This window comes from Hetaerina americana, unplaced genomic scaffold (assembly GCF_022747635.1).
Source record: "Hetaerina americana unplaced genomic scaffold, ioHetAmer1.1.p SCAF_4, whole genome shotgun sequence".
NCBI lineage: Eukaryota > Metazoa > Arthropoda > Insecta > Odonata > Calopterygidae > Hetaerina > Hetaerina americana.
In genome coordinates, this window is record NW_027286985.1 from 11205774 (window position 1) to 11230759 (window position 24986).

Genomic DNA, 24986 nt, shown 5'->3' on the forward strand with positions numbered 1-24986 from the left:
AAATTCATCATTGGAGAATTGTGAATGAAGTTCCATCACCTTGTTAATTTACTTTACATGACAAGGATATCTAATTATTTTTACTTTTTAACAACTAGTTCCTACAATTTTCTCTTCTAAGGTTTTCTGAGAAATTTAAATTGGGTCACCTATAGGTACTACATAACATAACATATTAGGTTTCCAACTATAAACCATGCTATTACCCAGATAAAATCTATCCAGTAGAAATCTATTCATATATAACAATATCTTAAATTATTTAATAAACGAGATGCATATAAGACACAATAAACACATTAATAATTAAGGTTACAAGCAGTTCTTTCTCTCTATGGATACTAATGCTCTTAATGAGGAATCCTTGTAGCTGTTTATGAATATTTTGCTGTCAGTAACTAGTTTCATGCATTACTGTTCCAATACGGTCGATGAAATATATTTATATCTTTTTTCATGTACAAGTCAAATTTTTTTGAATAATTTATTTTATTATGTAGGTCCATAAATTTATGAACTTCGAACATTATAACATGTGGGGAGTTTTGTCTGAAAAATATTTTCTCTGGCCCTTTTGATATATATTTTATATATATCCAATTGATATATATATATATTATATATATATATATATATATATATATATATATATATATATATATATATATATATATATATATATATATATATATATATATATATATATATTTTTTTTTTCTCTATATATTTTATAAAAAAGTGAAATATATATATACATATTTCAATTTTTTTATTTTATGGCAAATTCCTTGATTCATTTACAGTTGCTATCACTGCTTATACATAAGCTGCTCTTAAATTTTGGCTTATATAATGTAAGCCAATACATTTTTTTAATTTAATCACCATTATTCTCAAGAGAGGCAAGTGAGAAGCAGCATTTAAATATGCCCTTGCAGAGCGCATATTATTTTTGAATCATGTGTATTCAAAGATTGCATAACTTTCAATCATGAAGTAAGTAATACAGTCCATAGGACTCTTGTGTTACCTTGGGAATTGATGGTTCACGAGATAATGCTAGGAAAACTCTGGAAAGTATCCCCTCTTTCAACATTTCTGCTTTTTCTTCTCTGTACAAGTCCAGTTCCCTTTGTCTGCATCCAAAAAAGAGCCATGTTTTGCCTAATTCAGGTCCTCCTTTAAGAAATAGGTGTTTTGTGTTTAAAGAAAAAAAACATGTGCTTTTGGTTACCGACAGTATGAAGTAACTCTTGTCAATTTTCCTACCTGAGGGAGCTGACCTTATCACACTCATTCGGTGCTGCCAAAATCCTCTAAATGGTGCGATTCCAGTGCCAGGACCAACCATTATTATTGGCCTGCTCTGGTCAGCTGGCATTCTAAAATTGGGAGCACTTGAGAGGAAAAAAAAATTCTTAGCCATAATTTTGAAAGAGGTCTATAAGAAAATTGTTTATTGCTCTGTGTTAACCTATCATGTTATATGCATGGGTACCTAATGACATATCCACTAAATATAAATTGCTAATCAACATGCAGCTACAGTCAAAGGAGTTTAATTGATTAGAATTATCAATTAATAAACTAGGAAAAATATGAGATTGGTTTTGCATATGACCCAGTCTCATATAAATAAATGTTCATGAGCTATATTTGTACTAATTTTTAATAAATGTACATGGCCAATGTGGAAATCATAAGCAATATGAATTTAAAAGTCATGCATATTTAGGTTTCTAAGAATATAAGTACATATTCTATTTTATTGATGCTAAATACATATTCCCATAAATGCATTTCAATGATTCATGATCTTATATCACATGATAGGTAGACTTTAAAGAAATTAGGTAATTACATTGTATTATAAAAATTCTAATTAGGAAATGCATGCTGATTTTAGAGATTTTCAAAACTGCATATTTTCCTCAAACATCACAGCTCTATGAGAAGGTTACAAGATGAAAATTTGTATTTCCATTCAGTTCTAGAAATTCAATAATGAAACAATCAATATACGAATATAAGCTTCACTTTTCTAGTACTAAGAAGTTCTTCAATCTGTCAAATTCTAATTGTCCATATGTCAATCAAAAATACTGATAGTTAAGTAATTCATTTGGCTGTAAAGAAATACTTGTTGCATTCTGGATTTTCACATGATGAACTTAAAAAACTTCCTAAAAAACTTTCAATCTAAGGTCTTTTTTCTGTCCCAGTTTAAAGATTGTTGCACATGAAAATTTGCTGTTGGAGATAAATAAGAAAATATTGAAATTGCATTGGCTTCCTACATATGTAGAGTGCCTTAGAGCATGACATATAGGTTAATATAAATAGAACAAAAAGATTAATAAGGCATAAGCATTAGAAAGAGGCCAAAAACCTTAGAGGAAAAATGCATAATAGAAAGATGCATTTCACACTCATTCGGGGTTTGCAAAGCTTCATAATTACCAACTTTGAATAGAATCAGTCAAAAATCTAATGAAAAAATCAGGCCAAAACAGATTCAGTAAACTGAAATTGCTGAACTGTTGCCAGCCTGCTAGGGAACTTTCTTTATTACTGAATTTTTTCTTCAGAAAAATTGTTAGTTGCATTGGTGTCTGCTTGAAATATCACATGGTGCATGTGACAGATGATTACAACTATTTTCAAGAAGAGTATTGATTGTAAATATGTACCCCGAAGGTTCAAAAGACTGTAGATTTAATGATTGTGTAAAGACAATTTTAGACTAAAAGAATATATTCACTGCATGGAATCTTAAAAGCATAATCATTAGCAAATGATTTGAAAAAATATTGAATTATATTTTGAAGGTAACTCTTCCGCTAAATGTTGCGTCTAATGGAAACATTTGCCATCTGAGAATTATTTGTGCAAATTGGATACCTATGTGATTATATCATCTCAAATGGACAATATAATTATATCACTTGATCATTTGCACAAACAACACTTGCAGATTTTGAGCAATATTATGGCTTAATTGTTGATTTTTCCTCTTGTTTTTTTATGGACTATTGCCATTATTCATTGGGTAATATGAAACTGAAACAGGCACCACTTGTACTGATTAGATATTGATCTATGGATATTTACTCCTTATATATCAAGTGCTTTGCCAGTGCAAGTGTAGCATAGAACCATTTGCCCCGGACTATTTCAGGGAATTCGAAATATCGTTCAAATTTTTAACCAATACAAGATAAATAGAATTTTCACTTTCTCTGTCACATTTCTAAAGAATTTCCAATCTGATTGGCCTGTACCCTTGTTCACATACATGTTCACATTCACATTAATCATTTTTCCCTCACAATATTCAGCAATTTTTCACTAAATGTAGAGCATTACTATGTCCATCATATCACCCTAATTTGACTATCAATGACATCAATTTCACCACCCCAACAATAGCTTCAATTATTTCAGTAACGTAATGAATAACTGATTGTAGCACTTTTCCACTTGATTAATTTTTTTTAATTTTACGACCGGGTTTTTTTTTATGACCGGGATGTATTACAACATCATCAGGTCAATGGGCCTGATGATGATTAATACATCAAAATCAGGTCGTAAAGTAATAAAAAAATTTAATCAAGTGGAAAAGTGCTTTTATCTGGGATTCATTATGTTCGACTTCCACCACATCACGCCTGAAGCTACTCAATTTATTTCAGCAACCTTTCTTTATTACACACTAGCATTGATTCTGCACAACCAATTACAACTTTTTAAAATGAAAAAACAAAATTTATATCTTTGAACTTTGCTCCCCTATCCTTACTTAGTTAAAGTATTTGACGATAGATCCACCAAAAAAGAATCTATTTTTGAACTGTGAAATCCTTCTTTCCAATTGATATTTAAATGTTTTCAGATTACTTTGTGAGACTTTTAGAGGGTTATTTTTTATGATTTCACATTAGCAGTTATTATTTAGCATAAGTAAATTCTATCACACAAAGCCAACAAGTGAAACCATTTATGTATCATAGATTGCAGCATTAAACCATGTAAGTTTATGCCACATGTACTTCAAATTGTACGCATGGATGAATTTTGTTCATTCACTAAGATGAATTTTACATCTTAAGCTGTAATTTCTATCAATGACAAAATGTCTGTTATTTTCATTAAATAAACATATAATTTTGGCTTTTGAAAAAAATAGTGAGGAGTAGAACTGAAGAGTAGTAAAAAAAGAGTGTTGTGCCATTTTAGAATGCTACTTATTAACTCCAGGACTAGCTGTTTTTTAATTAATTGAAGTAGTGAAGTCACACTTGATCAATCCTAAAGTAAAATCCACGTACATAATGACAAATTGGCTGATTTGATTAGTTTATTGTTTACTAAACAGGAATAATTTGAAATTCGCTTCATGATTCATTATGTTGGAAAAAACCTGCTTTGCACACCCATTGTCTAAAAAGAGAAAAGAGAGAGAAAATGGATCATAATTAAAAGAAAATAGAATTATCTGAAGAAGTAACTTCAATAATTAAAGAAAGGATAACAGGTTTTAAGAGTCTCCATGAATGAATTCTTGGCTGAAGATTACAGAGAACATTTACTGAAGAAAGAAGAAGAATCCTTGCATAAGAAAGAAGAGAATATCAACCATCAAAGAAACTAGGTGACAAAACACACATAAAAAGTTATGGAATCAGGCAATACAAGAATGAAACAGGCTTAGAAGGAATGAATCATTCAGGAGTTAATAATAATATGAAGAAGGATAAAAATGTAATAGCACACATGGAAGTTAGTAAATGGGCACACCTGGGAAATTATATGAAATGCTATAACATCAGTGACACAAATGTAGCATAACAAGAAATGGAGACTTGGGAAACAGACGGATTGAGTTTATCAAAGACACCTTCATGAAAGGTAGGAGGTGTAAATGTAAATGAGCACAATTGAGGCCCAGGTTTAAAGAAAAGTACACTTGGCTGGGCAGAGCAGTAAAATAACTGAAGAGAACACATGGGGAAAGCAGCTGAGAAGACATACAAGGAATTTATAACCCTGATTATAGTGCTGCATGCATGAAAAAAGGTGTGTGAAGATGAATAAACTGAGGAAGGTCAGAAGAAAAAATGAAAGGCAACCTGCAAGAATACCAGTTCAAACTCAGTCTGGACAGGGAGGCTAAGAAGAGAGAGTATCTGCCCAGAACACTGGTCGAAGAAATTAAACACATTTAGTATTTTTCAACTTTACTTTTATGAATAAATTTGACCTTTTACTTTTTATTAATGAGGAAAAATTTTGAAAACACTAGTTTGAAGATGATTGAAATGTAGAAAAAAGTTAAGGGGAATAAAATGAAACAAAAATATTCTATTAACTGTAACAATTATCATCAACCTAGCCCATGGATTTTTTTGTAGTAGCTCTCCAAACTTTCCTGCATCTTGCCAATCACTCTGCTCCTTCACAGTAGCTTACAATGATATTCTTCACCTTTTTGTAGTTTATCTTTGACCTTTCTCTTTAATCCATCCCCTCCATGTAGGCTTTAATTTAGGTCTTCAGTTAGCTATTGAACTTCTTAAAATGTTCAATTTATTTTCCTCTTCTTCTTGCAAGTTCCCTCCATAAGGATCTCTCTTTACCTAATCCATATAGTACCTACTTCTTCATTCATCTGTCTAGCCATTTCATTTTCTCCATTTTTTGGTAGCAACATATTTCCCTTGTCCCCAAATATTTTGCCCACTGCTTCTATTGCACATGTCACAATGCTGTTGAAAAGTATTCTCCAGTGAATTTTTACAGTCATGCCATTGGCAAAGTTTAAATGAATCGCTTCCAATTAGCTAATAGTACTATTTGCAGTTCATACTTGCTTATTATGATTAAAAGCCTTCATTACCATTCCTATTCATCTTCCTTCATCCATCACTCCTGCCATTATAGAAAACTCTTCCACCATTACCTTGGATTGGACCTCAGATTAAATTTTTTTTTCCGAGGTTTTACTTTTCATCACCATCTACATGCCAGCTAATATCCTTGTCATGTCTTTTATCATCTCTACTGTGCAATCAGCAAATCGTAGGGGGCTATTAAGTTCTTCAAACAATTTCCCGTGAATTTTTATGCCCCTCTCATCTTTTTCTTTACCTTATCAATTGCCTTCTCAATGTATAAATCAAATGTAAAGAATGATAATGAGTAACACTGCTTTGCTTCTTTTTTCATTTTAACTTCTCTGCTTTAGCCACATGTAATCACAGCCACCTCCTCTCTGTATGGAGCTTCTGTTATCATATTCAATTTGATTTTCTGATAGAATATTATAGAGTATTATATCCGATTATAATAATTATTACATATCCTGAGTTTCCTTTGATGTGAAATCACTCTTTCTGGTGTCCTTATGTCTTAAACATTTAAGTTCCTTGAAGATTGGCTTTCATCTAAACAAATCTCAAAAGAAACCCTAAATTAATACTTTCTTTTAACGAATCTAATCACGAATTGAAATTTCTTTACCTTCAACAATTAATTCCACAAACAAAACTTTGGCACTGCTATGGGTAACTCCCTCCCCCTTCCCAGCCTATTAATTTATGTCCAATTCCAAGCAACAGTGCCAAAGTAAATTTAAATATTTTCCCAATATCTGGTACAGGTATGTCAATGATATTTTTGCAATTTTTGACTCAAATACCTGCTCCATTGACGACTTCCTCAAGGACCTAAATAACCAATACTCATCCATTAAATCCACATGTGAAGTTTAGAATCACAAGTCACTTCCTTTTTGGACCTTCTAGTTACTGGAAACAATCATCAGCTTTCATTCAATATTTACTGGAAATCAATCCATACTAATAACTACATTTATCATTCTTCCTTTGATCACCACACCCCACAACCATGCCACCTTCCATTCTCTAATACACCAACTTGTAAATGTACCCTTGAGCAAATCAGACTTTCAAAAAGAACTTAACTTCATGAAAGAGACTGCCAAGTCCAACAGCTACACCAAACAAATTATTGACAAAATACTCAAGAAACTTAAACAAAAAAACTATTCAAAACCAGCACCATTTGCAAGAAATGCAACTACAAACCCTCTTTCTCATCCAATAACAAACTCAAACATTTACTTGGAAACCCTAAATACTCCATAGAACCCCTTCTCAAATCTGGCATATACCAAATTTTATGTCCACAATGTCATTCCTCATGCATTGAACAGACCAAAAGAAACCTCATTATCCATTTTAAAGAACATGCCCCTCGTTTCAGACTAGGGAACTTTCACAAATCCTCCCCTACCCAACATTTGATCCCTGAAGGACATAAGATCACAATTGACAACATTAATCTCCTAAAACATACCCCAGACTACATGCTAGACTATTATGATTGCATCTACATTGAAAAGAACGGTACAAATATCACAAACAGCAACCAAGGACCCATTACATCTTGCCTATTTTCCCTTTGTTAACATAGTTGACTCACACTATTCTCTTTTTGCACCTCTTCAATAACCATATGTTGCCCCCCCCCTCTAATCTTAAAAACCCTTCCAATTACCTTTTGAAATAGAGAGGCACCATCTTCCCATTACCTCCTAGCTCTCACCCCTTTTTCCCCTCCCATTGGTAAACCAACTGCCAAACCCCCCTCTTCCTTATCCACCTTTATACTTTGCTGCACTTTTCCTACCCCACCCCCACTGAACCTCCAATTCTCCTGTTGGACCATATCTTCTCCCCACCCCTCTTCTGTTGTAGAACCACAAGATTCCCCACCTTTTCCCCCCTTCCCTTCACACCAACCCATTCTTTCAAACTTTCCGTTTGTATATTTCATTCTTCTTTCAATAAGCCTGCTTGGCAGATGAAAAACCTGGTGTCAGGTTTTCTCTAGGCACTAACCTATCCCCGTGGCTTATTTCCTTGTTTTTTATTTGTATTTGTGTGAATGAGGGGTCCCTGGGATGGGAGGATTCCTGGCAAACCCTGAACGAGTGATAGTGTGTGATTCATAAAGGTTTGATACACCCAAGAGATTGCGGGTTTACGTTAGTCCTTTCTGTTGCATTTCATTAGTTCTGTGCAATTGTCAATAGCATAGGAGAAATCCTTCTAAACCCCCTTGTATAAGTATATGTGATTCGCAAACATCCCTATTTCTGAACATACCTGAGTGATTGAGTGAATGATCAAGAACTTGTGTCCATTTTATTTGTTTTTGTGTGATAAACGGGTCCCTGGCATACGAGGAATCCTTGTAGGCCATGAAAAAGTGAGTACTTGTGAATCGTAAAGGTCCCCATTTCCAAACACACCCAAGTGATTGGGTAAATGAGCTTATACATATGGACATCCATTTTATAATTTTGCATTCATCTGTGTGATTGAAGGGTCACTGACATAGGAAGAATCATTGTGAACCCTGAACGAGCAAGTGAGCACAATTCACAAAGGTCTAACACACCCGAGTGATTGCGAACATGAATGGGCCTTTTTCTTTTTGATTTTTATTTCAATTATTTTTGATTCCTGTGTGAGTACAATAGGCCCCTGGCATTGGAGATATCCTTGCAAACACTGAGCGTGTGTGTGAATGCAATTCAGAAGAGTGACTGTTATTCCTTAACACACTCTAGTCATTGAGTGGCTCTAAGTTTGTTTTATTACATATTAATGGTGCTCCTTTGTGTGTGACTGAGGTATACATGGGTCACTGTTTCCCAAACACATCCAAGCCACCTGGTGTGTGTTCCCAATCTATCCCGCTACTTGTAAATTTGTTTTTACCTCCCCCCTTTACAAACCTAGTGCCAATCAAGTTTAAGGTCTCAGCTATTTCATTTTTCATTGCTTCACGACCATAGGTACGTTCATTTTATATTTGCACTCCAGAACAATATTTTCTATTATGGTTAAGGAGTGATTAACTCCTCCTTAAAATCTATCAGGATTTCCTCTCTCATTTTTCTCATCCAAATGACATCAAGCTGTGTGATCCAAAATCATATTTTCTAGCATTTTTTTAGTCCTGAGAATATACCTACAATTCTTGGTGCCATTAAGTCCTTCACTGCAAGGTTATATTTGGAAATAAGGATGAAATTACCTCTCTCGTCATCATATCCCCTTCTTCCAGTATTATATCAACTATGCAAGAATAGAGCAGCCATAATATTAATGCAATAAGAAAGTGTTTTTGCAAAGAACAAATGAATTGAAAAAGTGAAAAATGAGGAAGCACAAAGAAGAACAGAAAAGTTGAGATGTATTGAACATTCTCTAGTAAGGAACTAGATGAATTGGAAACAAGTAGAGGAAAATTGGATTTGTTTTAAGATCATGCTGGAATACAAAACTGAAGGAAAGGCACAACAAGACAAGTGTTTAAAAAAGTAATACTAAGAACAATTTCTGGAAGAATGCTATTTTTTAATAAATGAATGAAATAAATAAAATAAATAATAATATTTGATATTTTAAGAAAAAATCTTCTAGGACATCAGCCAAATATTATTAGATGCAAGAATGGAAGGCAGCACATAATATTTGCATTGTAGGGAGCATATAAAGTATACACTGTGATCATAAATACATATTTTATATTCATAATCGGAATTAGATCAGCCTAAGCATAATTTACCCAAGCTATGCTTGGTAAATTGCTACAGATATTATGTAGCAAATTCATAATTTCTTGGCCAGGAGTTACATTACACAACATTGGAGTTGGCCAAATTATGCACTATGACAGAATTGTACATAGTAATTCTATTTTATAAATCAACCTTAAGGATTCTGTCAATACTCATAGCTGATAAATGCACTGATCACAATTTTTTTCTCTGATTTAAGTAAAAATGAAAACTAGCATCAAGTGGCCATCAAAGCATAAAAACTAGGTTTGAAACTATTTGTTAGAATGTCATCCTAGCACCACAATTGTTGAGGTCCTGTGGCAAATAATAAATATTTGACACCATATAAGTTAAGAAATGCATGAATAATAGAAGCAAATTTATGTCATTTTATTATGCTGGCACCTACAATTTAACATAAATGCTTTATGAGCTGGGGCCCTTTAGAGAGGAAATTTCCCAAAGTAGTCCCCCCATTTGGCCTCGTCAAAGCCCTGTATTTAATTTACACCTAGCACAGTTTGAATTCCTAAAGCAAATTCCAAATAACTTTTTAGATGTAGCATAAAATGGAAAGTGTATTGTTCCAGCAATAACTGCCTAAATGATTTTTACCTTCGAATGAATGTATACACAGTATCACCAATTTCTGTGTCTTTGAGGTAGTTGGAGCACACACCATAATGAACTGGCCCCTCTCCACCTGTGAACATATTAAATTCAATGCATTAATTCATGTGAATGACTATTGACATATGACACTGTACAATTGAAAGTTCTGCATGACAATCCAAGAGATTACACAGACTATTTGTAAATGAAATCTGAAAGTTATCCCTCAACAAAGGAAAAATATTGAAATATCTGTATGGACAAAAAATTGAATGGACTGAAAAAAAGAGACATATTGACATTGACTTAAGTACTAAGTAATACGAACTAGGAAAATGATATTCCTATTATCATAGAAGTTAACTTCTTCTGTGCTATCGATTTTAACGAATTCATAATTCATATATCTATGATATTCCTATATTATGAGTCTAAGTTTAAGTCTAAGGGTGCATTTTGGCCTTTCCACCACCTGAAAATTTAAATAAACAGCAGACTGTCCTTCCATGTCTTTTTTTAACTAATCAAGTGTAATTAAATTAAAAAAACATACTCCAAATTCTTCCATGCATTTTTACAAGATGGTACAAATTAATAAAACCATCAATAATTGTCATGAGCTCTACGAATAATTGGAAAAAAGCTACCCATTCGATCTCCCATCTATCATTTATTAGTTAAAACTTTCATTTCTCTGTTCCTGTAATCAATTTTCATAATTTCATCAATTTTCATAATTTCATCATTTAATTTCATTTATTTTCATAATTTCATCATTTAATTTCATCAATTTTCATTTTCATCAAAGTTCCTGTAATGAAATTTTCATATCTCACTTTCATATTCTCATTCAACTGCTTTAGTCAAGGAGGTATGACCACAGATGCTAACTTAATATGTTTTCCACACCAATAGGTATACTCAATGATTGCATATGCTTCATGGTACCAAGGGTATATTCTGTTTCTATAGGTATATCATATGTGAGTCCCCAGTGCATACTGCTTTCCTCAATCCATAGCTTAATTGAAGCCTTTATCCATCTAATGGTCTAAAAAATCTTTGAATGAATTGATTGAATCACCATAAGAATTTTATTTTAATAGTATATATAATTATCATTTGCATACAGTATTGAAGCGTTATTATGGGTTACATGCATGAAAAATAAATAACTGTAAAGCAGTTGGATCTCTTTTCCCAAAAGATTACTTCAAAACTAAGGTGCATTCAAAGTAGCGAAAATATAAGATTACAATTTTTACTTATTTCTGTTTTCTTTGAATAGGCTTCAGGTTTTCCTATCACAGGAATAATGCTATTAAAATAATATTTCCAATGTATCCTGTTCCTGTGAAGTTAAATCAGTATTATCAGTTGGGATGAGAAGGGATGACCGCATGTGACACGATATTAGGAAGTTTTTAATGGTAAAAACAATCATATTTCCCACGATAAAAGCTTTCTTAATTATGAATAAAATTGGCAGAAGCCTTGCTTTAGAATGTAGCATAAGTAAATAGAAACCATATATTGCAGCATAAGTATAGATAAGTATATATGAAACTATTAAATCTTTTCATAATTGCTGGATATGATTGGAGAGTAAATGATGACCAAAACATCAGAATTACTTGGTATTTGAAAGAGTCAATGATTTCATTAAATGAATCAATTGAATAATTGATTTAATTTGATGAATTCTCATACTGATAATAAAAACATTACTGTAGGTTCATGCATGAAAATTAAATGAATGACATAAAATCCAACTTTTTATGACCTTGTGTTTGGAAAGTCACCACAGCAATAGTGAGATGTAGGGCTCTTGGATGCAATGCTGGAGATGAGGAGATGCTGTAAAATCGAGGCTGCAATTGTGGAAGTGTGGCTGCAAGGAGTGCAGCATCTGGTCGGACAGAAGGAAACTCTTCCAAAGCCTCTGCAACATGTGGACAATTCCAATGCCGCCAATCTTCATATGCTCCAGAGTCCTACAAAATGATTACATAAGTTCATAAGGAATTCCAAGAAAAAATATAAATATTATACATGAAAGAATACTACTACGAGATTTTGGTAATCATTAAGTATCTACAAATATTTCTCCTTGCAAACACTCTCATGAGAATGGATTAATTTGTTGGTTGGTAAAAGTTATTTAAGTCATGCTATCAAAGATTCTTCTTCCTACCTCTTCCCAGTTGATTTCTCTCGACAGTTTCATTGTCAAATGATATTTTAATAGGAAATATAATATAACTACTTTAATATCTTGTGATTTTTACTTATTTATTCATCAATTTTAGAGCTCAAAGGATTCATCCTGTGCGTAAACAGCTCCCATTCTATCTTGACTCTGATTCCACTAATGACAACCAAGGAAATAGGTTTCTCATTGCACCAGTTTAGGAGATTCTAGGTAATATTTTGCCAAATGAAATCTTTTACAGTCAAATATGTGCTGGTTAAAATTTGTAATGAACTATAAACCCTAAATGTAAAATTCTTGTGCGTATAAATATTTTATTTATATTATATTTTAGATTTATTGTAAAAATATGCTCAATTACTTCTTGCACCAGTAATGGCCAGCATAGAATGTCCAATCATCTTTACATTTTTAAATTGTAAATTATTTATGAGCTTATTATATGCTAATTTGATTACAACACCATCACTCTTCACCACCTTCCAAATGTCATTTTGTCTATTCATAAGTATTTATAGAGCAAGAATGACAGAAAGGAAATTATCATAGTTATTATTTCATTCCAGTGTTTCCATGCAAAACATTTAAAATAAATCAAACTCATCATCTCTCACTCAAAAAATGTAGCACGTGAAAGTCTTCAATGTTTGAACTCTGATTCTGATTAATGGTCAGATTACTTAGAAAGCTCAGCTCATCCAATATTAACTAACAGCACCAAACCTGTTGTTTTCATAGGTAGGGGAGAACGTGACGTGTCCTATATTTGTGTATGTATGAATATGCAACAAATCTCCGGACAAATAAATGTATTATTATTATTATTATAACACTCCTGATAATTAATTGACTGACCTGACCCAATTAATACCATTGCAACTGTTTGGTTGCTCTTAAAATTTCAACACGGATCCCACTAAACTTTAAAATTTAAATCATTTTTGCAATTTTAAGTTATTCCCTTATGCAAGCATTTGGTCATTATACATATTCAAACCTTCAATTAGAAGTTTATTGAGTTTTTCAAATGACATGTAATTTCACTCTTTTCTGTCCATCTATTTTGAGGTACTATCTTTGTAAAGGATGAATAATAATTAATGAAGTGGATTGAATTCCACTTTCATTCAATATGTACATTTACTAAACCTCCATGATAACAATTTTTTCTCTGAAATATTCGTGATTGCTTCAATTAAAAACTTTAAGATACCTTTATGTTAATATTGAATTATAATTCAGTTTGACATTTAACGATTCATGAAAGAATAAAAGAATTCACTTCTGATAGTTAATTAGAAATTCAACCACACATTTTAAGCTTACTATGCTATGACATATTCTTAAAAGGCTATGGTGGGTATTCCCCTTCCAGATTCATTTGAGCTTGGAGAACCCACTCTACAGGAAATCAGACCAGGATAAACAATAAAACCTCCTCTGCATTTGCAGATTTTCATTTTAAAATCGAAAGGGGAGGCTGGTGATGTTTTTAGTTGATTATTTTGTATTGTTTATACTGGGCATCAGTTCACCCATTATTTTGTGAGAATTCCAGGAGTATTTTGTCTTTGGGTTGCAATTCGGAGTTAGCAAGAGAGCTCCTCTATCTTCTCTGCTGGGCACTTTGATGTGCAGAGATGTTTTTGATATGAATAGTATCTCTTTATTGTTAACTTTTAATGCAGATTCAACAATAGTGCATACCGTTGACCAAGGTTATTATGTATGTTTATGAAAAACTTAATATTCATATGTTATTCATAATTGGCCAAAAATGAATAATCATAATTAATTCTGATGGTATTTACCTGTAATGAATTTTGCTGTTATTTACTTTATTGTAGATGTGGTTTATAAATAGGTTAATATTCACTAAAGTCACAGATAGAGTCTCCATATATATATTACCTTTACAAGTACATCCAACTTTTCACGATCAACAGGGTCTGCAGCAATTGATGCAAAATGCTGAAGAAGAAATGGAGATGGAGGTGATGTAATATCAAGAAAACGTGTAAAAAGAGTTCTGAGTGATGCAATAGGAAGGCGATCATGTGGTTCCCATGACCGAGTGATTCCTAAAAAAAAGAAAGAAAACATTACATGGTTTTTAAATCATTTAATAAACATTTATGTACACAGGCTAAGCCTTGGAATTTTAAGAAATACAACATAAATTTAAGGACAGACATACTAGGTGAATAAGTTAATCCCCAAATATGAGTTGAATAAATATCAAATTAAGGTAACTTTGATATGAGAAATTTATATGATTCTAATATGCAAATGTTTTATTTTAGATTCAAATAATCCATTTCAAACTTTTACGAAGAAGAAAATATGTGTATATCTGTATTTAGTATGAATGTATCTCTTGGCTTAACAATAGAGGTAAAAATTTTTAAATTAAAGAAGTCTACAGCAAATTAGACAAACACCATTATTTTTTAGCATAGATTGCAGAAAGACGTGATTCTAAAGGGTTGAATAAATATAATTGTATTAGTCAGTGTTTTCTAGCTAAGGAGAAAATGAAAGATATACGTTCATTTCTACCTGCTAGTTAGAAGCTCACCACAAATTTCAAGCTTTTTATGCTGAGATGAATATTCCAGATTCATGCAAGCTTAGAGAACTGACTCTACAGGAAATCATTATAAGACAAACAATAAAACCTCCCCTGCACCGTTTTATATTTATGTAAAAATAAAAAATAAATAATAAATTCCAATAAAAAATAGCATACCAACTTCAAATATACCATTAACTCCACCCTCTTAATCACAAGTTATCAGTAAAGGATCTTGGAATTTTAACAGATTCTAAATAATTACATTGGGCTTATTCAAACAGAAATAAAACTATGTCTCTATTATGCCTCTTCTACTGCTCCGCAGAAATAAGTGACCCATGAGGAAATGCACTTATATTTCTCCATGATTGAACTTCCACTCATAACTTATTGCCCAGCCATACATGTATAGTCAATGTCAAAACCTACACTCTACAGGATTTCTAATTTCTTTACAAATTAGTAAAATGCTGAGTCCACAATCTCCATAATGCATCGAAAGATTTAATTTTGTTTTCACTTTCCACCTGCAATCTTCCCGACCAAATAGTAAAATCTGATTTAAAGTTCATTTGCAACACTATCAACTCTCTTACTGACTACCCTGAATTGCTCTCCCTCGTCAACTTCTGAGTACCTCCACCACCTATGTACACACCCACTCATTACTCCACTCTAAAAAATATCTTGTGGATACTTCTTTCCATGGGTACCCCCCTCCATGGTCCAAGACTGAAGAAAGGAGGGTGGCAGCTGTTGTTCTATGAATTCCAGTCTACCCATGGAAGGAGTACATGTATATTGTGTTTGTATTAGATGCTGCACTCTTAACATAATTTATGCAAGCATTTCACAAGCATAAAGTGCACATAAAAGTAGAAATCGACCATGTGAACATTTTGTTAAAATTCTAAGTCATTAAATATTTTTTAAAGAGAAAAAATCTTTCTTATTTCAAGGAAAATTATATTATGCCACTATGTTCAAACATTTTTAAGACATGTTCTTTTTCCAATCATGGAGTATAAACCCATTCATTTCATAAGACTAATCATTCATCCAATTCATGTTCACAAAACGTGGCACCCTCATGAACATAACCCTGCATTAGTGAAAGTTTTTCTGTATAAATTTATTACAAATTCTTTCACTTAAATAAAAACTTTTGTCCCTGTGACTAATTTAATTATAAGAGATAAAAAATTATTGGAGTTTAGTGGGCATTTATTGGCAGCCACAGCAACTATTGAGAATATCTGAATTCCTGCATCAGGGCATTACTCAAATGTGCTCGGATAACTATCCCATGGATCACTTTCCCTCATGACAAAAGCCTGAATCAATTGTGATATACATAAATAAAGACATTTCATTTTTTTACTCACCATTTGGTGTATGCTTCTCCTTCTGCACTTGTAACTCAACAGGAGCATCAGGATTAGGAGCCCCTTGTAGTCTAGATAGCAAGGAGTTTACATATTCCGTTCTGTTACATGGGAAGACGCCTACATGGTCACCAGGCTGGTAAATTTCAGTGGGCATTTCTCCATTGACTTCATCTTCACCACTATTCATTGAAAGCTCAAAGAGGTATGTTGCACGACTGGAGAGGGGAAAAGGGGATTTGAAAAGTTAGCTCTGTGTGTGTGTGGGTACATATACATACATATACATATATATCCATATCTCCATACATAAAATACATATAAAAGCATAGATACATACGTAAATACTAGGTCTGTACAAAAAAAAGATGAGATTGGTCTGTCTACGCAAGAACTGCTTGACAGATCATAATCAAAGAACCTTCTAGCCACATCGGTGAGAAGTACTGGTAAAACACCTCCTTGCTCGTAGCCATATCTCAACTTGTCTTTGCACAACAGTGTCATAGCTTCCTGTACAAATTCTTGTTTTTTGTGAGAATGAAGGTGTTAGAGAAGATGCATGTGTGCATTGAATTTTGTTTTAAACTTGAGAAAAGTGCCATTGAAACTAATACAATGATTCAAGAGGCATTCACCAATGAATGTTATGAGTCAGACACAGTATTTTCATTAGTACAACCGCTTCCAGTCTGGACAAACCTCCACCAATAAAGAACGGAGAAGTGAACGACCATTGATATCAACAAACAGTGCCCACATCAATAGTGTGAATGATTTGGAGCATGTAAACAATAGGTTAACTGTCAGGAGATTGCCAATGAAGTTTACATCAGTGTTGGATCGTGTTTCACCATTTTGACAGAAAATTTAGGCATGCAGCACATCACATCCAAATTTGTGCCACGAGTGATAATGGATAAACAGAAGCAAAAACGTCTTGACATCAGCAAATCATTGATAGGACAACCAAAACTTCTTAAAAACAATCATCATAGGCAACGAAACCTGGGCATATGGCTATGAAGTAGAAACCAAAGCCCAATCTTTACAGTGGAAGGAGCTATCTTCCCCATGACCAAAAAAGCTTGGATGTGCCAATGGAGCATCAATGTGATATTTATCATTTTCTTTGATTGAGAAAGGACTTTTCATTAAAAATATGTCCCCAAAGGACATACTTACAGTGAATGGGCAGCACTATAGAGAGGTTATAAGAAGGTTGAGACATGCAATGTTGTGGAAGAGACCAGAAATGTGAAAAAACAAATTTGGTGCTTTCATCATGACAATGCTCTGGCACCCACATCATTGACTGCAAAAAATGGAAATGGACTGGAAAAAATATTGGGAGTATTGTATTGGCAGCCCAGGGCTGTATTTTGAAGGTGATTACCATATTACCATGATTATAGGGTAACTTAACTAATAAAATCAAGTATTAAATCAAACAGTCTCATCTTTTTTTGAACAGACAGATTTTTACAAGGTCTGCTAAAAAAATAGCAAACCATAGAAATATAGATATACACACACACACACATATTTATGTTTATATAGATATAATATGTATATGTATATATTACATACTATATGGTATAGCACTACAATGTACTCCAAGTAGAGTTGCTTGAGTGACTTAGATTACTTGGTAAACACTCTCAAATGGAAAGAGAGAATCAGTGGATGACCACTTAGCCTCTACTTCTAGCTATTCTAATAAAATAGGGTTGATTAAAAAATGAAAGTTTTTCAAAAACTATGGAAATTTTTTACACATTTTTGTCATCTAAAATAAGAAATATGTCATCATTATAATTGTATAAATAAAAAGATGCAATAATATTAATTCATTTATCAATGATAAATAAGACTAAGACCTATATTATATAATGATAATAAGTCTCCTAAAATGAATGCTGGAATTAAAAAAATATGACTAGTAGGAAGGAAGTAAGAATTATGCAGGCTATATGTAAGAATTTAAAGGGAAATAATTCTTGCCTAGCATATGATTTATCTGGAAAGTCAACATCATCCGAGCAGTGTTTGAAAAGTTGTCACGAAAGAAAATTAGAAATGATTTTTTTATTTAAATTTCAACTATCAAGTGCTTAATGATTTTTAATGAAAAGTACTTATCTGACTAAAATCAGCTTGCAATCCATATTATAGCTACTGTTAAATCCTTTTCAGTTTTACAAAATCTTTGTTCGAGGATTTATCTCTTGATATTAATTCTGTCTTTACTGACGTTAGCATAAAGGGAAACTCAATTATTTCTGATATTACCTTGAGTCACCACTGTGCAGATTTGTCTTTCCTTCCAGTTGGCATGCTATCACCTTTTTATTGTGGCACTTTGAGAGACCTGAAAGACAAGTCATTTGGTCAAAAACATATAAAACACAGGCAAATATTTGTAAGGCAGAGTCATTTGTTTCCCAAAAATAAAGAGAAGCTGAAAGAGTTGTCATTTTACAAGCACAGATGATATTAAAACGCATCACTGAGAGAGCTAAAAGCTTTAACAAATATCGAGTTTCAGAAGTGTTGTGAGGATTGGAAAAAATGCCGGCATTGATTTTTTTATATTTAACAGGGACTACTGCAAAGGGGATAACATAGCTATCGAGGAATAAATAAAACTAATTCCAAATAATTCAATTTCCTGTTATTTACTGTACTCACCTCTTATAAGTACTCTTTTTAAAAAGATGATTCTATTTTAGGCAAAGGCAGAAAACAATTCTGCAAATGTAAAATGAATAGGGCATGCAAGAAATAAATATATTTTATAGGAGAAGAATTGTATTTTTACATTTTTAATTCTTTTTTGAGAAATATTATGTGCATGTAAGATGCAGTTTTGTTGAATGAAGGCTTTGACAAAAATTGATTGAGTATCAAACATCAAATTAACAACAGTTTTCTTGGATACTTGCCACAAAATGTGCAACAGTAAATGTTCTTCTAATAATTATTCTTCTAGGTAAAGCACGCTTATAATTATTTTTTTTATAATTGATATTTTAAAAAGGTGAAAATATCAAGTAAATATGATTTATGATGAAGGGTAACATTGATTCAAAATGATTAATTTAAAATGCATTAAAACGTATCTCTTCATAAATCAATTGGGGCAAGATAGGGATAAACATATTTGTGTTAAATCACTACAGTATGCATAAATGCTATGAACCCAAACATATTGCTGCACAAAAAAGAATGAAGGTTCCATAAAAGAATAATATTTGTATTATATTAATGATGCCTACCTTAAAATATTAAATAATGGATCTCTTATCTCATGCATTTGTTTTTTCAGTTGATTGTTTTCCCCTTGGGTTCGAAATAATTTTGAATATTAGGTAAATTGCATCAGATGTACTAGTATCCTGAAACATTTATTACTTAGCATGTTTACTTAGCAATGTAAGAGCATAAGGCATCAGTATGACTTACGTGTGAGGAGTCCTTCCTCCTCTCCCATCTCTGATCTGGTCTCCAATAATCGAACAGAAGATGCTGATATTGTTTCTGATTTGAGCGCTAATGTGGCCTCCAGGAACTTGTCTTCATCATCATCCAAGCAGAAAGCTTCACAAGCCAACTAAAGTCATGTTAAAGAAGTTAACTTCATTTTTGATTCCACAATATTATGTCATCACAGAGCAGATTATTATTGATCCAACCAAAGCACCTATCTATAAAGTACTACACAGTGGTGCAGTGCATACCTTAATATGCACATAAATTAAGTGAATAATCAATTTGACTTTAAAGAAAAAACATTCTACAAATGTTTAAGGTGACAAAATATAAGTGGCTAGGAAGGGCCACTTATATTTTGCCCCCTTAAACAGAGAGCTATTATTGATATTAGAGACCTCATAGAGGCAAGGAGAAAATACATGAATCCAAGAAATAAAACTGAGGAAACTTTTATAAGGTGGTCAGGGAAGAATGCATAGAAATCACTGATATACATGAAGAAGGGAAATATAAAAACTGCTTATTAACTGGTAAAGAGACAATTTAGAGAAATAAAACAATATTCTATAGCACCCTAAATGTTAATGGAAGATTAAGACAAAGGGAAGACATAGGGAAGAAAGGAATATGAATGAAGAACTCTACCAAGGGTCCAAATCAGTTGAAGGTGACTTTTGTAATTAAAGAATATAGTGTGATAGAAGATAATGAACGAGGCCCAGAGATACAACGGAGTGAGTTTGATAGAGCCATGAAATATCTGAAGAACACCAGGAGTTGATGCAATAAAGGAAGAAATAGTCAACGCAATTAGGGTTGAAGAAAATGATACCAGGCCTCTATAGAATGATCGGAGATAGGTACGCTAGTGAAATTACTAGAGAACTTTGAGAAGAGTGTGATGAAGGCAATACCAAAGACACCAAGAACAGATAAATGAGAACAAAAAAGAACATTGAGCCTGATTTCTGACACGTTGAGAATACTTGCTCAGATGAATAGCCAAAAAATAAAATGAATGATTGAAGAAATCCTAAGGGAAAACCTTTTGTTCAGGAAAAACCAAGGAGCAACAAGGACAATACTCAGCTTGTGGGTACTGGCAAAAAAAATTATACATGTAGACAAGCCATTGCATGGGACTTACATATGTATATGAAGAAGGACTTCAAAAATGTGGAGTGTCACAAGATGTTGAAGATACTCGGAGTGCTTGGAACAGACTACAATTACAGAAAAATAATCGATCACCTCAGCATGAATCAGGTAATAACTACCAAAGTGAAAAATTGAAGGAGGCTGGAAGCTAAATAAACAAATGAGTTCGACAGGGATGCAAAGTCTTGCCAGTAATATTTTATGAATATCTAGAAGAGGCAATAAAATAAGCTCAAAAATAAGGCTTCAAAGGGGTTATGTTGAATGGCAAAGAAATTAGCACTGCAGTAGTAGTAGCAAGAATACAGAAGGACTTGCAAGTAACTCTGAATTCCATGCACCAAGTACTTCCGGAAAAAAATGAGCACCAACAAGAAGAAAACTAAAGTCCTTGTGTGCGGAAGAGAGAAGCTGAAGGAAGACATCAAAGCATTTTAAATGATTATCAGTAACTGAGAAAAAACAAGAAAACAGATAATGGCATGAAAACTTACAATGAGATGCATTTCTTGATTCCAAGAATAAATTTGAAAATGGAATTCAATGGCTCATTATTTTACCAAATGTGAGAGAATTCTGTTGGTAGCAATGAAATAAATTTATAATTAGAAATTACATTCAATATTTGAATAGTAGTGACAGATATTCAATGATTTTCTAAGAAAGAAGCAAGACAATTCAGATTAATTCTGCAACCAAAATGGACTTCTCCCTTACACAATATTACTATGCCAAAATAGCTCCTATTTTACATGCACACACCTACAAGAATCATACTTTAATGAAAAATTTTGGGTTAAATCATCTGTTTTAATTGGAAAAATTGGTGAACGTGGAAAGTACATATTACATAATACTTATGACATGTATAGAGCCAAGGAAGAATTGGTTCCGGACTAATTTAAGTTTCCATTTAGTGCTAAATGTTTTGAGGCACATATTTTTTATGACTATCACAGTTCTTCAACTGGCAATGACTAAAACTTGTTTTATTAGATCGCTTTAGAAACAATCATTAAGTCAAAGCAAGCCTTGTGTAAAGATAAGCAAGATTCATTCTGGGTCCCAATTAAAGTGTAGATTTTTTTAAATGTCTCTGGAAACAATTATGTCATCAGGAGATTAAAATAGGAAGGGGAGAATTTATTAACTTCTACATATTTTTGGTGAAGCTACTGTAAGTTTATAATGATATATCACAATATTATTGTACGTGTATAATGGTTATCATATTATACTACTTCATCTTCCTATATCTACCTTATTTGAAATTGCCATTCCCTTATTATTATCAAATATACTGTTGTTACATATATTGAAACCATATTTCAGTCAGTTTGTGTGTGCTAGTAATTGATTGGGGGGCAGAATGGGAGGAAGTAGCCTCCTCAGATGTAGCTTTTGCTAATTAATGGTAATTAAGGAGAGTGTCACTTACGCTAAAAATGTTGCTGGCCCATGTTCGGAATGCCTGCTCTTGCCCACACATTTCATCCCCATGGGAGAGACGGAAGAGCCGCTCACCACCCAGCTCCCCAAGAAGGTTATCCACATACTTTCCAAAAGCACAGAAATTGGGGTAGGCGCTGGATCCAAGGGCAAAAACAGCAAACCTATGAAAAGAGAGAAGAGATGCTTAAAAGGGAAGAAGGCCATTAAGTCAAAGCCATGTGCTCTTGCAGAGATGAATTATGTTAAAAGAAATCAGATTCTTGATATATACATCAAGATGCTCGTGCTCCATTGATGCAAAAGTGGTATGGTTGCACCTAAGAATGCCAAGAATAATAAATTGACTCGTGAAAATTTTTATGAGGCAGTACTACCAGCATAGAGTTAAAGTTCACGTATGTCAGCCAGGACAGCTTAAACCATGCTCACTCACTGAAATTAAAAAAAAAAAAGAATTTTGAATTCAACATAAAACTTCATGATTTTTTTTGATCCTATGATTCCCTGTCCACTTTAATTAATGCTTGAAAAGTTAATTGAAACATACACTGATACCTACTAAGGAGAATAGGAATCCTTATATATACAGGCATACTATGAAATGTTACACCATTTAATTGGAGAACCAGGAGAATTAGAACTGCCTCTAAGATAGAATTGAGTCATGTCATGTCAAAAATATGTTCTGTCATTTGGACATATGCACTGTATTCCTCTCCGTCTAGTTGATTTTTGTCATTACTAAGTAGCATGAAAAATGTCAAAGATAGATGTTACACAGCAGAGGGACATCTATCCATGTCCCCTCACCTGACGTTACTCAAAGGGCCGAAGTTATCCTCAGACATGATGTCGCTCACAGAGCCTCTGAGTGAGTCCAGTCGATCAAGAGTCTTCTTGTCTCCAGCGACTGAAGACGCAGCTCCAGCCGCTGAGTTTGATGCCATCACCTCCGTCTGGCTGTTCATTTTGATGAAAGATTTGGATGCCGCCAAACTGTGGAGTGGATGCCCAGGGATCAGAAGGGATGAGAGGAGCAGCTACTTCTACTTAACGTAATTTCAATATTGCGGCATGCATTTTCCTCTAAGAAAATACCCATTCCCTTGATATAAATTGGGGCTCTATGGAATTTATCTTTGGAACTACTGTTGTTTGATCTTTTTCCATATTATCTGTGTTGGAATGGGACCATTGAATAATAAATGTGGCTTTACCCATTGATCATTAAGTCTTGGAGTCAGAAATTTTCAGGTGCAAGTAATTAGACAACTACATTTTACTTCCTTCAAGGCATGGAAAGGATGCATTAAGGTAACTTATATAAACTACTTTTCAGAAGGCCATTGGATGAATTGCCCGCACTGGTCATATATGAGAATATAATAAAAATTTTCCATGGTGACCACTAGCGGATTTTGGGAAACCTCTAAGGGAGAGAAATTTTCATGCATGAAAAATTTTTATAAATCATTATCTACCAAGAGAGTGGAAACTCAATGCAGATTTAGATGCCAAAATGCATACTTTTGAGATAATTTTAGGCTTGGGGACAGCAGCCATTAAAAAGCAGTGTCGGTCTAATGATGAGTTGTTTGTGAGCAAGTTGGTTCAAACAAGTGACTCAGTAAATTCAATCGTGAGTCATGAGTCTTATTAGGTGAGTCTCAACTCCATCAATCAATTGCCAATTGAACACATCTCTGAATAGGGATTGCGCTTGGATGAGTTATCCAGCCCATTTTTCAAAACAGTCATTTGGCACATTGTTCAAAGGAGTCCTCGAAGAGTGAGCCAGTAATTTCATTGATTTCATCTGCACAGATCATAGATTAATGATGGGAAATAGGCAGTTAAAAAGTAAATCAAAATGATGGCATTGCAACTATTGAAAGAGATGAAAGTTTAGCATATGATATGTTACATCTCCAAATAAAACATACCACACAGACAGTGTTTAGAAGCTGAAGCTAGTTGACGAGGGATTTAAACAATTTGGTGTTGAAGATTTCACTGAGATGACTTGCCTTGACAAGTTTAGTCTTGTATCTAAATTTATTTATTATCTGTCAAAGTTATTGAATAAAAATAAAAGCATGTAGGCTCTGCAACTTAAACAAGTTAAATGTAATGGACGAATACCTTTATATATATATATATATATATATTATATATATATATATATATATATATATATATATATATATATATATATATATATATATATATATATATATATATATATGCAATAATTCACAACCAGAAAAGGAAAATACGATTGATCAAAATCATTTCATGAAGGGAGTTCGATGCTTTCTCTCAAATAACTAAATATTATCCTCCAATTTTTATGCAAAAGAATATATGACCCATTCGTTATAAATAGTTAGCTTCTGTTGATATCCTACAAATTCTGTATAGTAATTAATACACTCCATT

At 33.0% G+C, this 24986-nt stretch overlaps 1 protein-coding gene across 3 annotated transcripts in view; it reads right to left on the reverse strand.

Moving 5' to 3' along the window:
* Nucleotides 1-24986, reverse strand: part of Nos (Nitric oxide synthase) — a 277326-nt gene that overhangs the window by 7093 nt on the left and 245247 nt on the right. The window contains exons 15-25 of one of the 3 annotated variants that reach the window (XM_071590447.1): nucleotides 23358-23543; nucleotides 22534-22708; nucleotides 19908-20055; nucleotides 18735-18813; nucleotides 16443-16660; nucleotides 14394-14563; nucleotides 12054-12264; nucleotides 10274-10361; nucleotides 5145-5201; nucleotides 1270-1397; nucleotides 1031-1179 (exon numbers count right to left, since the gene is read on the reverse strand). In XM_071590447.1, coding sequence (XP_071446548.1) covers nucleotides 1031-1179; nucleotides 1270-1397; nucleotides 5145-5201; nucleotides 10274-10361; nucleotides 12054-12264; nucleotides 14394-14563; nucleotides 16443-16660; nucleotides 18735-18813; nucleotides 19908-20055; nucleotides 22534-22708; nucleotides 23358-23543 — 1609 coding nt within the window. The remainder of the gene's footprint in view (nucleotides 1-1030; nucleotides 1180-1269; nucleotides 1398-5144; nucleotides 5202-10273; nucleotides 10362-12053; nucleotides 12265-14393; nucleotides 14564-16442; nucleotides 16661-18734; nucleotides 18814-19907; nucleotides 20056-22533; nucleotides 22709-23357; nucleotides 23544-24986) is intronic. The other 2 variants (XM_071590448.1, XM_071590449.1) reach the window with 2 other exon arrangements.